At 51.3% G+C, this 12,035-nt stretch overlaps 1 protein-coding gene across 1 annotated transcript in view; it reads left to right on the top strand.

Moving 5' to 3' along the window:
- Positions 1 to 12,035, top strand: part of LOC133353880 (E3 SUMO-protein ligase RanBP2-like) — a 44,063-nt gene that overhangs the window by 9,053 nt on the left and 22,975 nt on the right. The window contains 15 exon segments of the mRNA XM_061570368.1: positions 282 to 506; positions 770 to 897; positions 2,101 to 2,284; positions 2,692 to 2,779; positions 3,112 to 3,324; positions 3,972 to 4,156; positions 4,804 to 4,979; positions 6,572 to 6,695; positions 7,077 to 7,238; positions 7,399 to 7,536; positions 8,607 to 8,771; positions 9,474 to 9,671; positions 9,774 to 9,857; positions 10,704 to 10,857; positions 11,587 to 11,672. Of these exon segments, the coding sequence (XP_061426352.1) occupies positions 282 to 506; positions 770 to 897; positions 2,101 to 2,284; positions 2,692 to 2,779; positions 3,112 to 3,324; positions 3,972 to 4,156; positions 4,804 to 4,979; positions 6,572 to 6,695; positions 7,077 to 7,238; positions 7,399 to 7,536; positions 8,607 to 8,771; positions 9,474 to 9,671; positions 9,774 to 9,857; positions 10,704 to 10,857; positions 11,587 to 11,672 (2,310 nt within the window).

Here is a 12,035-nt window from a genome sequence, read left to right as displayed (position 1 = left end):
GGCATGAAACAAGAGTACCCCGGAGAAAACCCACGTTTGCAAGGACATAATTCTCAAACTTAGGAACAGATAGATTCAATAATCCATTTGTGTACTGCCACCTCCTGACCACCTCACCAATTCTCCACTTTTGGAACGCACCTCTGTCAAGATCCTTGTTAGGCCTGTGAAGGTGTCGTTGGATTGGCCGTCTGGCGAATGGGGTTGGCGTGTTGTTTGTCGGTGGTGCGGTGCTGGGCTTCCTGTGTGGGGGTGCCGCGGTGACTGTGGTCCTTTTGCAGGAGAAGCTGCTACGCATGGGCGGGGAGCCTGAGGAGCTGGAGGCGCTGGTGCGGGATGAGCTGCGCCTGCGGCCCCACGAGCCAGCGCTCAACGTCCACCTGACCCAACTGCTGCTCGACTCGGGACGGCACTCGCTAGTGCTGCAGCACGTGCGCTCCGTGGATGCGTCTCCCGGCCTGCGCCATGCCCTCACCTGGCAGCAATGCGTCGTCTCCTCGCTGCAGGTGCCAACATGTGGGACGTGTGGGTCATTCCACACTACATCGGTTAAGAAGATACCTTGACCAGACCCGATTTTAGACCAAATCCGTGTCCTTAAAACAGTGGCTTCAATCGTGTGTGGTTAATTATCATTTATGGATGCAGAGCTCGGCTTGTCAAAGAGTTGTGCAAGTGGGCCCGTTTCCTCGTGCAGGCTGTAATTGTGAGCAGCGACACGTCCGGTCCCGCTCATGAGTGGCGCCTGTTTGCCTCTGCGACCTGGCAGGGAGTTGTGCGAGGGAGGGCAGAGGAGCGTGAGGAGGTGAGGCTGCGGTTGCTACTTGCGCTGCATCACGTGGTGCGGCTGTCCCTGGGGACAAGAGACATCGCAGAGGCAGTCGACGCTCTCAGAAGGTGCGCCGAAAACGTGGGATTGCGTACACCTCGGTTACTGTGAATCTGTACAGAACAAATCAAGATGGCATTGTTGACAAAAGCCGTTGATGCCACCACAACTCGTCAACCCGTTCTACCCTCCGTCAGATCCACTGCGCTATAGAGATGTGACATCCAAGATTTTCCCTCGCAGTATCCCACCATCTATTCTTAGAACTTAAGCCTTGGTCGCCGAATTCTCAGAGACCACTCCAGTGTCTTTCCTGGCAATTGGAGCTACCCCATTCTGCACTGCACACATCCCATCCAGCACAGCCGTTATTTCCTGTCTACAATATTCACCTTTTCTTCCAGACTTCTAAATTGCTTATCCTGTCTTGCAACCAGTTCTGAGCGTCCAATTAAGAGACGTGTGCTAAGATGCCAACACCTTATTTTGAGCTGCTTTTGGATTCTGTCTGTCACATAGTCGCAGCACTTTTCCTTGAAAAATGTTTGTCCTACGCCGTGAAGTAGAGGCTCCTTTCAACTGAAAAGAAACAACGACGCATGATGTTGATGGTGAATCGTGTACAGCCGATAATTGTCAACCTCTAACAAAAATCTACGGGTGATGAATGTCAACGTATTATTTGTGTCTTTCGGTAAAGCCACGTAGATGGAAAAAAAGAATAAAAATATCACGACGTTTCGATCGCAATACAATCAATCGTCAGCAGGTGAAAAAAAATGTTCTTCCATTGATGACGATTGCTTGTGTTGCGATCGAAACATCGTGATATTTTTATTATTTTTTCTGTCCACGTGGCTTTACCGAAAGACCCAAATAATATGAATTCCTGCAGTCATGAAAACTTTAAGTCAAGATTGAAATGTCAACGTGCTAATTGATATGAGTCACTGGGTGGTGGAAGTTATAAGCTTACTCAAGCTTCGGATCCCTTCTGCAACATGGTTTTATTGGCGATTTGCAGTTTAGAAAAACTCCCGTTTGTACAATGGCTGGAACCATTTTTCATTTTATTAAAGGAGAGAGGAATGATTACCACGCTGGATTGGCGTGCCCGACAAGCCGGTTGTTTCAAGAACCTTTGCCGAGTCACCGCGAGCAACTGGGGCCCACGTGCCGTCGTGAATGCCGAAAGCGGTCTCTGTGGTCGCTTGAAGGAAGCTGCGACGTTGTCGCCCTCACTGTTGCCCGTCGGGCATCTCTATCCACAGGTTTGATGAGGAGCTCGGCACCGCCCTGGTGGAGGAGGGCGATTGGAGTCCCGTGCTGGCTGAGCTCAAGGGACAGCTGTACCTGCACGCTGGCACCCTGCTGCTGCAGATGGCACGGGACCGGCTGGCAAACTGGAGGGCAGTGGTGGACCAGGCTGCCCTGTGCTACATGCTGTCCTACCAGGCAAGTGCCACTTGTATCATGTGACGGGGTACAACGTGACACGGCATCAACTTGTGCAGTGTCTCAAAAGCTACCGCAACCCGAGACTCTTCACAAAGCTTTGCTTAAAACAGAGTAACAAAACATCGCGTTGTAAACCTTTTAAAGCTTCTATATTATTAATTATTATTTCAAGACAATCAGCTAACCTGAAAAACACTTCCATATTAATGAAACCAACTATATAAGACCTTAAGACTTAATGTAAAACCAAAATCTCGTCAAACTACGACATGGTTGTGCAGGTTGAATGAGGACTCGCGAAGTCGAGTGAGTCCTCAGGGATTTGAGTGTGTGGCTTTTAGGCCCGCGCTGCAGTGAGTTTGTGGCTTGGCTGAGACGCTGCGTGTTGCCGTGTGCTGCGGCAGGTTGACCGTATCGAGCTGAAGTCCAAAAGCAGGGTGGTGACTGGGCAGGACATGGACAGCCTCTCGTGCGATCGGCTGAGCCAGGCAGGTATGTGTAACCCGCTGGTTAAGCGTGGCGGTGATGGTGGTGATTGTGGTGAAATGAGCTTAATTATGATGTAAATAGTTTATTTCATGCTGACTCCGATGCTTTTAACTGTTGTAGCGTGTGTGCCAGAGTTATAAATGGCAACTCGGGCACACACGAATGGAACGTTCTTTTACTTGATGCCCTTAACTTCCACAGTGGCGCCGCGACGTGTACACGTGTGCGAGTTCAAGTACTATAGCAGTCTTATGCTCGGGTGCGCTTGTACATGCCACGCGCACACGTATGCATACGCCGCGCTTGTGTCCGTTTGCCCCACGCCCGCCCCGCAGGCCACATGCTGGTGACGCTGTGTGAGGGCAAGCCGGAGGACTACCTGGTCCAGGTGGCGGAGTCGCTGGCTGGCCCCGCTGGGCAGGATGCCCTCGTGAAGGCCGTGTACGCGGGCCAGCCGCCACCCTGCTCGCTGCTGGCGTCGGACGATATCCCCCAGCAGCTGCGCACGCATGTCCCCGACATGCACCGGCTGCTCGACTATGACACGGGTACTGCCGCTGATGGCCTTGGTCCCGTAGATTTGAAGTCTCGTGCTTAGAGCTCGAGACCAGGATAGAATCTTGTTTGCAAGAGTGAGCTGGGTCACCGAAGTGACAAATGGAAGAACAAATACATAAATAATCTGCGAATATTACAAAAACATACATTAACTTTCAATGATACATTCTCTGTAGTGCAAGTCGGCTTGGGCAGATCATTTTATGTTGATCATAGCACGATTACAATTAAGTTTGCAGAAAAATTGAACAGATAGAGAGTGTTATTATACTGATGTATAAACAGACGTGGATATATGTGAAATCCAATTGCAAGTGAATTTATGAAAACACATTGACAGTTTAGCATCCTATCGTGATTTAGAACTGAGGAGACATGTTTTGAAGCGATGGGATTTGAGGTGTTTCTTGAATAAACAGAACAAATGAGATCCGTGTTAGTTTTGAGGGTTTTGGTCCCAAATAAACACCTTGGATTAGGTAAGGGAGTTGTGTGTGTGTGTGCGTTGAATGTTAACTTGGCCCAGTAATCCTCCCTCCGAGTTGGAAGTGGGTGAAAAGTGATGACCGATGTTGGACCGGGAATCACCCTCCTTTCAAGCATTTTCTGGCATTCCGTGTCGCGCTCCCGGTGCCAGGTGCGGTGGCGGAGCATGGCGGGGACCTGCAGCAGCTGGTGTGGCTGTCCCTGATGTGGTACGACTCGTCCGACCCACGGCCCGACCACCTCAAGTGGCTGTCGCCGCTCTTCCCCAAGATGAGGCTGGAGACGGAGCGGCTGGAGTCGGACTCTGGGGAGACCACGGCTCTTTTGGATATGGAGGTGACGGTGGCGTTGCCGCTCGTCGTTTTGACGACGCGTCAGTTTGTTGATTTTTTTTTTTAATCGAGGCCAACGAGAGAGCGGCCGAGTGGTTCGGAGGTCCAGAGCGGTAAGCTGGCACTGCTGAGATTGGGTTTGGAAATGCGGGCAAGCCACCTGTGATTAAATTGGGTTAGCGAGTTGATCTTCCTCAGCCTGATCCCCAATGGCTGCACACAAAAACCCCATAATTTAATTTATTACTGCAATTTAATTGGACTGAAGTTCAGCTCCGAGAATTAAAATATTGTCACGACTACCGGAAGGTGAAATGTGTTCTCATTTGCAAGGAGGTTTGGAAAGTGCTGCCCCGCTACTGTTCGTGGACTCGGGGTCATTTGAAGGAATCTCCGAGGTAGTTCTGCGGGATCCACGCCCAAGTGCTTTTCTCTGACACGAAGGGTTACACCGCTCTACGAGAGAGGTGAATCGCCTGTGGGTGAATAGTTGTATGCCTAATTGTCACACAGGAAAGCGTGCCACCGCTAGGCTCGCTCTGTGCCGGCATTTGCTCGTGCAGTATTTGTAACTGTTAGATCCGCCAAGATTTTGGGCTGCGGTTCGCATACAACAACAGTGCCACAGCATTTGTTTGCTGTGCCCGGCAGGTGTTCTTGCTGGGCGTGACGTTTGCAGCGAACGCCCAGCTCGGGGAGAAGATAGAAAATCTGCGCCGAGCCGACGAGCCGCGACTGAGCCCACTGCCACTGTGTCGCCTTCTCATCAGCGATCGGCAGAGGCAGTGGTGGCAAGCGGTGCACAGCCTGCTCAACAGACAGGCGCAGTGAGTGGCCATGCACTCCTTCGTGCACTCTCCCGCTTGTGCGTGACGCTTTCCCACGGGGACACGTCACGCACGAGCGCTAGTTTGTCAAACATTTGTACAGCCCCAATGGCAATCCATTGCGAGAGTGTCATCTTTTACCATGCTTCACAGCGCTGGTCAGCGCCGGTGGGGAAGGCTGGGAGCGTAGATTTGGCAGTATAGAACAGCAGTGGATTTTGCTGCATTGCCCATTGCTAACAACTTTATTTGGATGTACATCTGGAATGATGTCCTGTTTTTCCATCATATATTCATAAAGGAAAAAAAAGTAGTCCAATAATTTAATACCGTATTTTCCCGCATATAGCCCGCATACGCATATAACCCGCAGACGCATATACCCCGCAAAAATAGCGTTTTGTGTAAAACAAATTTCAGATAGCCCGCACCTCCATATACCCCGCATGCATTCATATCTTTAACGTCGTTACCGCAGCTTAATTCCATCATTAATACGAAGTTTACATTTTTAATACATTCCATTATCAATTGTTAACATTATAATCATAGCGTGCACAAAGAAAACAAACTAACCGGAAACGAGTGAACTTTAAACAGTAAGTAACTAACAAAAGTAAATATCCAATAAATAAGTAACACATAACTGGTACATAAGTACAGTTTTAGCGCTGGTAGATTGCGCACTGCGCAGACAATAGCGGTACTACGGTAACGCCATTGCCTCACCCCCAACCCCAACCACCTCTCTCTCCCCCCAGCTCCCCCACCCCCCAACCCCCACCTCTCTCTCCCCCCAGCTGCCTCGCCCCCCAACCCTCACCTCTCTCTCTCCCCCCATCTCTCCCGTCGCTGATAAACAAAGTGCGCCCACTTCAAACATTGTCGTTTCATTGTACAAACAATTCCAATAATTTAAAACGTGATTCCACGTGCAATTTTAGTGTGAGTGGTTTATTCAGCAGTGCTTTAGTCAAAAGTAGTAAGTGTTGCATAGGGGATAGTCCTACCATGAAAACATTTAACGAGTTATGACATGTCACACGTGTAAAATATTTTTGGGATAGCCCGCACCTCCATATACCCCGCAGGGTCTTGTTTTGTTTGTAAGAAGTGGTACACCCCGCGGGTTATATGCGGGAAAATACGGTAATTATGAGCCATGATGTATTCGCTGCGTGATTATGGTCTCCCAGCCCATCACCATTGCTCACCCATTGACCAATCTTTCGCCCTGTCTCAGCGGTAGTGAAATAAAAATCAACGCAGTGTAATGATTACAGTAAAATATTTCGGCGACAATTGACAACTTTGAAAGAGCAAATTACTCAAAAGAAAATGGATACAAATGTTGATAGGGGCAGGGCATGGAAGTGCGGTCAAACAGTTTCAGTTTCATGTATTTTAGGTATAGCCCTGTGAGCCATTCGGCTCTTGAATCGGGTGCAACCGCAACAAACAAAAACATGAACAAGAAAACATCTTAAAGTGACTGCGCAAACAGAAAAATCTAGGAAAAAACTGCAAAGTCTTCCAGACACAACAGCACGGTGTTGCGACCATGACGGTGGTGGCGGTGTGTCTGTGTGCAGGCCGGGCACGCTGGCCAAGCTGAGGTTGAGGGTCCAGCAGGAGCTGCCGGTGCTGCGCGCACACGAGCGGCACGGGCTGCAGCCGGCGCTGCTCGTCCACTGGGCCGACACCCTCGTGCGCAAGGTGACGGCCGCACCACTGCAGCTTTTGCAGCCAAGAAAGGAACGAGCGAGGGAAATTATTTTGTACGCTTTCCAACGTGCGTTTGTACCCTGGACGTTTTTCATTGGCAAGGCGACGTTGCCTTCAGAGGTCGCACAACGGGGTGACGTCGCACGGTGCGTGACGTCGCAGGTCACGTGTTTTGACGTCATTGGGAGAGGAATGCGGGTATGCACTAGTAGCAAGCTGCCGTTGAGTACAAGCGCCTATTGGAAAGCGTTGCGTAATCCGTGCGTCTGCATGATGTTTCTTGTACTGGTTTGCGTCGTCTTGTAACGAAAGCGGTTGCTTTAAAGCCGCTCGCGCCGCGCACACGCGCATCGTCGCACCGCTTGCATGCAGGGCAGCGCGCAGAGGAGCAAGGCGGCCCGGCGCGACTACGTGGCGCGCGGCGCCTACTACTGGGAGAGGGTGCTCCCCTTGCTGCAGCTGGCGCGCAAGCACAAGGACATCCCCGAGCCCATCGAGCCGCTCTTCTGGCACTTCCACAGCCGTGACATCCAGGTATGCGCCGCGTCGTCCCCGTCGTCGCAGGCAACGCCATCCTCTCGCGGGAGTTGCTGTGGGGTTCGGGGACCGTGGTGAAATTTGTCGAGCGTTTCTTTTGGTCTTGTGGGCTCTGCCCTCCTGACGACCGTACTCGTGTGAACGTGTCGCTCGGCAGCCGCAAGAGGCTGACGCGTTCATCGCATCGGCAAAGCTGGCGCTCGGGACGCTGTCGCTTGTGCGAGAAGAATACGACGATGCGGTGATGAGGTTCGAGGCCGTGGGGACCCCGCTGGCCTTCTGGAACTGTGCCCTGGTACGCTGCCACACCCATTGGTCGCACGCTTGCCCCTTGTATTGAAATGGATGATGCTTATTTTGTAACCAGCTAAGAGCTCAGTAAATTTACACAATCTAACCCAAAAACCTGTATTATGGAGCTAAGAGCTCGTTGAGAGCAGTCCCATTTGCAACCTGGATTAACAATAGCACACGATAAATACCATGCATAAAAACAATGCTGGTGAATACGATTAGAAAACTAATACAATAGCATGATGATGCATGCATTCATTTGTATTTCAATGAGTAGAGACCCCCGTTGCTCTGCGCAAAAACAAGAACGGTAGTTTTCATAAGCTTCTCATAATCCTGTGCTCGGACCACTACAAGTAATCTGCTCTTTTAAGTAAGATAATTATTTTTTTTTAATATTCTCCTAGGATTAAAAATATTATGGAGAAAGAATTAGATTTCATAGAAGCACACATTAAATGTGAAAGCAATTTTAAATAAACAGTGTCAAATGTTGGGTGTGGCTATGATATGTCTTCTGAACTTCTTGCGCCGTTTCAATTCACTGATTATTTGCTCCACGGAAAATCCGATTTATCCAGCTTAGCCAGCTTGTTTCCACAGGGGAGGAGCCGTGTAAGCAAAGGGAGGGGGGCCCCAGAAGTTTGCAGTGGAGGGTCCCTGGGCGTGTAGGGCTTTACAGGTCAGGAGACCGACCTTGAATGCGATGTACCATCGTTTTTTTTACCTTTGTGAATACAGGGACGCCTACTTACGATAATTCGACTTAGGAACTTTCGGAGATACGAACAAACTTGTCTGTATTTCCAGTTTCCCGTTCAGATGGCAGTGGTGGCATCTACATCTGCAGAACATGAAGAACCAGTGGCATCTTCCTCTACAGGAGAATATACAACTTTTAAAGCCACTCCCTGTATTCAGTGTACATGCCGTACAACATGTTACCTGCAACTCTGATTTCAGGAGCAGGGAGTTAAGAACCTCTGAGCAACAAAATCCACCGCAACACCGTTGTGAATGATGTTGATGTGAATTATGTGACCAATGATGTTGTCTTGCTGCTCGGTGTAGCTTTTCCAGAGCCTGGCGGAGGACGCAGACCCCGGTGGAGAGGAGACGGATGGCCCGGAGGGAGAGGAGTGCCGGGCGCAGCTCCGAAAGGCCGAGGGATACCTGCTCAGGATCATGCGCATGCTGCCCGAGCACGACTGGGACGCCCCTGCGGAGGACGGCGAGGTGCCCGCACGCCACACGCCACACGACAAACAGCCTCGTGGCCAGAATGAATTGGTTAATACATTCCTTCGTCTGTCTCGTTTGCACAGTGTTCTCCATTAACCTCAGTGTATTGATCTAATTTGCGTATAATTGCACGAATTGTATGCAAAATAAATTCTTGCACGGTGCCGATACATGTATCGTCTTGAAGTCAAAAGTGATCTTAATTGATAAATGAATGCTTTGCTACATGTCTAGTCTTGAGCTGAGTGTGGTTGACTGCTTGGGTTGGAACCACTGGCAGAGATGAGGTTGTGGCAGTGTCATCTGGAGGGGAGCAGTGGCTGTCTGTGACTTGTGGGTCCCCACATGTTCTGCATATCCACGTGTGTGTGGGTATGGAGAGCAGTGGCGTAGTGGTTCGTGCACTGCACTAAAAACCCGGCGACCCGAGTTTGATTCCCGCTCACAGGCAACGTTGATGACTTATATCAGAGTTGGTCCTGATCCCTCCCCTCAGTCGACTCGGCTTTATAATTGAGTACCTGGTGCGGTGAGTAAATAGCAGCTGGGGAGATGAAGGCGGTCGGGCGTGGTGCTGAACATCCACCCCTCTTGTATGCCGTGCTGGCCTTCCTAGGTGTTGGCAAATGCCACTTACCCCAACAGTTTGTTAAAGGCTTTCGGGGGAAATTTGTCTTTGTGCGGCCGACACCACAGCAGGCCGGGGTGAGCGTGAGCTCCGTGCGCGATCTTCTGGATGCGCTGCGAGCACGGCTGGAGCAGTCCCGTGTCGAACTGAACGGAGACCTCACCAATGGTGGCGACCTCGGCAACAGCAGCGTCGCCGCCTCTATGCGGTCATCGGCCTCGCCCGCCAAGGCCACCACCCTCACCTCTCCACTCAAGAGCATTCTGGTAGGCACCACCCCCCACGCGTGCGATACGTTGCGCGGTCGGTGGCGAGACGGTGAGGTTTGGCGCTGAGTCGTCGTCGTGTGTGGCGTTGTCTGTGTGCAGGGCTCCCCGCGGACCTCCCCTCGTTGGGCCCAGCAGCAGACGCACCTCCTGGAGACACTGTGCCACCAAGTGCAGGGGTTGCAGGCGAGTGAGCCAAGTGCAGCCGTCACAGAGTCATAGTGGATTCCTGCTCAGATTATGATTTAGGTGATGCTCGTCTCCTGTTTACTACAGCTCCATAGAGCCAGTGGTGGAATTTCTACATTACTATGGTGGGGGGGGGGGGTCTCCATGGGACAACCATTGTTGACTTCCGCACAATGGCCTGCCTATGATCCATCCTGGGTTTAACCAGTCTGGATTGTGTGAGGCGTTCGCACATTCTTCAAGGTCTGGATACGGTCCCCATCATCCATTAGCTTCTCCGGCAGGTGAGGCTGCGTTGGCTGGGTCATGTAGCCTGCATGCCTAGCCACTGCATGCCTGCACAACTTCAGTTTGGCTGGATAGAGTAGTCTAAATTAGCACAGTACGGGTGAGAGGAAAGATGGACTGATGTAGTACGGAAGGATGTGGAGCTGATTGGACTTGCAGATTATTGCGACTTGAAAATAACTGGTACCAGCGGTGGCGATATTGGCATCTGTGTAGGAGGCTCATGAAGGACGCTATTGGGCAGTTGGAGGCAGTTGCCCTCCAGCAACAACGCTCAAAATGACGAGCAGAGTGCCGGGCGGCTAAAACGTAGCAAGTTGGCGCAGACGTTTATTGACCTTCCCCTGGCCCTCTGTTTAGCACGGTTGGCTTCGTACAGTGTGAAAGTAGTTCAGCATACAGACTTGCATAGGGAGCCACAGGTGGTCGATCTGCCAGTCAAGCCAAACAAGCGTCTGTCACGTGACCTCAAAGTGCACCTAGCTTTGCTAAAACGCCGTGGCAAATGTTGTTGCATGCGTATGCCAACGTGTGTGTGTGTGTGCTCGTTGACAGAATGTGATGCGCGGCCTGCAAATGGGGACGCCTGAGGGCGCGGGTGGCGTGCAGTCTCGCATGCACATGGTCATGGAGGGTGGCTACCCGGCTGAGACGCTCGCCGACTCGTATCAGGCGCCCGCCTCCTTCCAGCAGGGCGTGCCTCTCACGGGTACAGCTCATTAATCGCACACACCTCATCCAGCCTGACCCCAGCACCCGCAGTCTGGCATTGCCTTCACATGCAGCTTAGCGCCACATGTCTTGATATCCCACCTGGGTGTTTGAATGCCATATATTGCAAAGGGGTTTGTCCCTTAATACAAATCATCGGGCATAAGGGTGGCACAGTGGTAGGTGACAATGGTGCTTTACAACAAGAAGGACCTGGGTTTTATTCCCAACCTGGATTTTGTGTTCTTTCCCTCATGGGTTTCCTTGCTCGTGCAAGCGACTGGGTCAATTATGCTCGTGGTGGCAAATTCACTCATCGGTGTCTCCCATGCGCTGATAATATTCACTCAGCTGTGAGTGAAACCGCCACGTCTGAATGGGATGCACTGACGAGAAAAAGACAAAGGTCCCCCATATAGCCTTAACAGACTGTAGGAGCAAGTGCTGTTGGCAAGCACCGATGAAGGCGGGCACGACACACAACGGGTTAGGTGGCCAGCACCACGCTCGACCTCCTTCGTCTACCCAGTGGCGATGTTTACACACCGCACTATGTACTCATTTGAGGCTGAGTCCACTAAGGGGAGGCCCATGATCGACTCGGATAATAGTCACTGGCATTGGCCGTGGGCATGAATCGAACTCGGGTGGCCGGGTTCGTCCCGCAGCGCTACGCTACCACTCCCCCCGTTCACACGCACGCCTGCTTGCGTGTGTCTCTCCCCAGTGTCGACAGGAGGAACGTCGGCTTTTTACAACCAGTCTCCCGGCTACAACACACAGTACCTGCTACGGACCACCACGCCTGCCAAGGTACCCACCAGCTTTTTTTCTTCAACTTATTCGTGTGGTGTCAGAGTTGATTGGCAGCATCTGTGTGTTCGTGTTGAGGTTGGTGAGTAAGCCAGTGGACGGTTTCAGGAGAAGCTTTGTGGTGAATATCTCAAATGCTGCTTGCTGCCAGAGAAAGATGGAAGCGGACAGTGGCATAGCTGTGTGGTCCGTGCATTGAGACTGGTGACTGCATTCTGTGCTCTGGGATATTCTTTTAATTGTTCATCAGTGGAGGTGGAGCTAGCTATGTCTGCCATGCAGTCTGATGCAGTTCATTACAGGCCATTGTATCCTGGGGGGAGTGGGGGGGAGGTGCTTCATGTCGGGTTTGTAATTTTAAGT

This window comes from Lethenteron reissneri, chromosome 45 (genome assembly GCF_015708825.2).
Source record: "Lethenteron reissneri isolate LAM-NWPU_2019-01 chromosome 45, ASM1570882v1, whole genome shotgun sequence".
NCBI lineage: Eukaryota > Metazoa > Chordata > Hyperoartia > Petromyzontiformes > Petromyzontidae > Lethenteron > Lethenteron reissneri.
The sequence above is the reverse complement of the archived record's forward strand: the minus strand, read 5'-3'. Positions and strand labels throughout refer to the sequence as shown.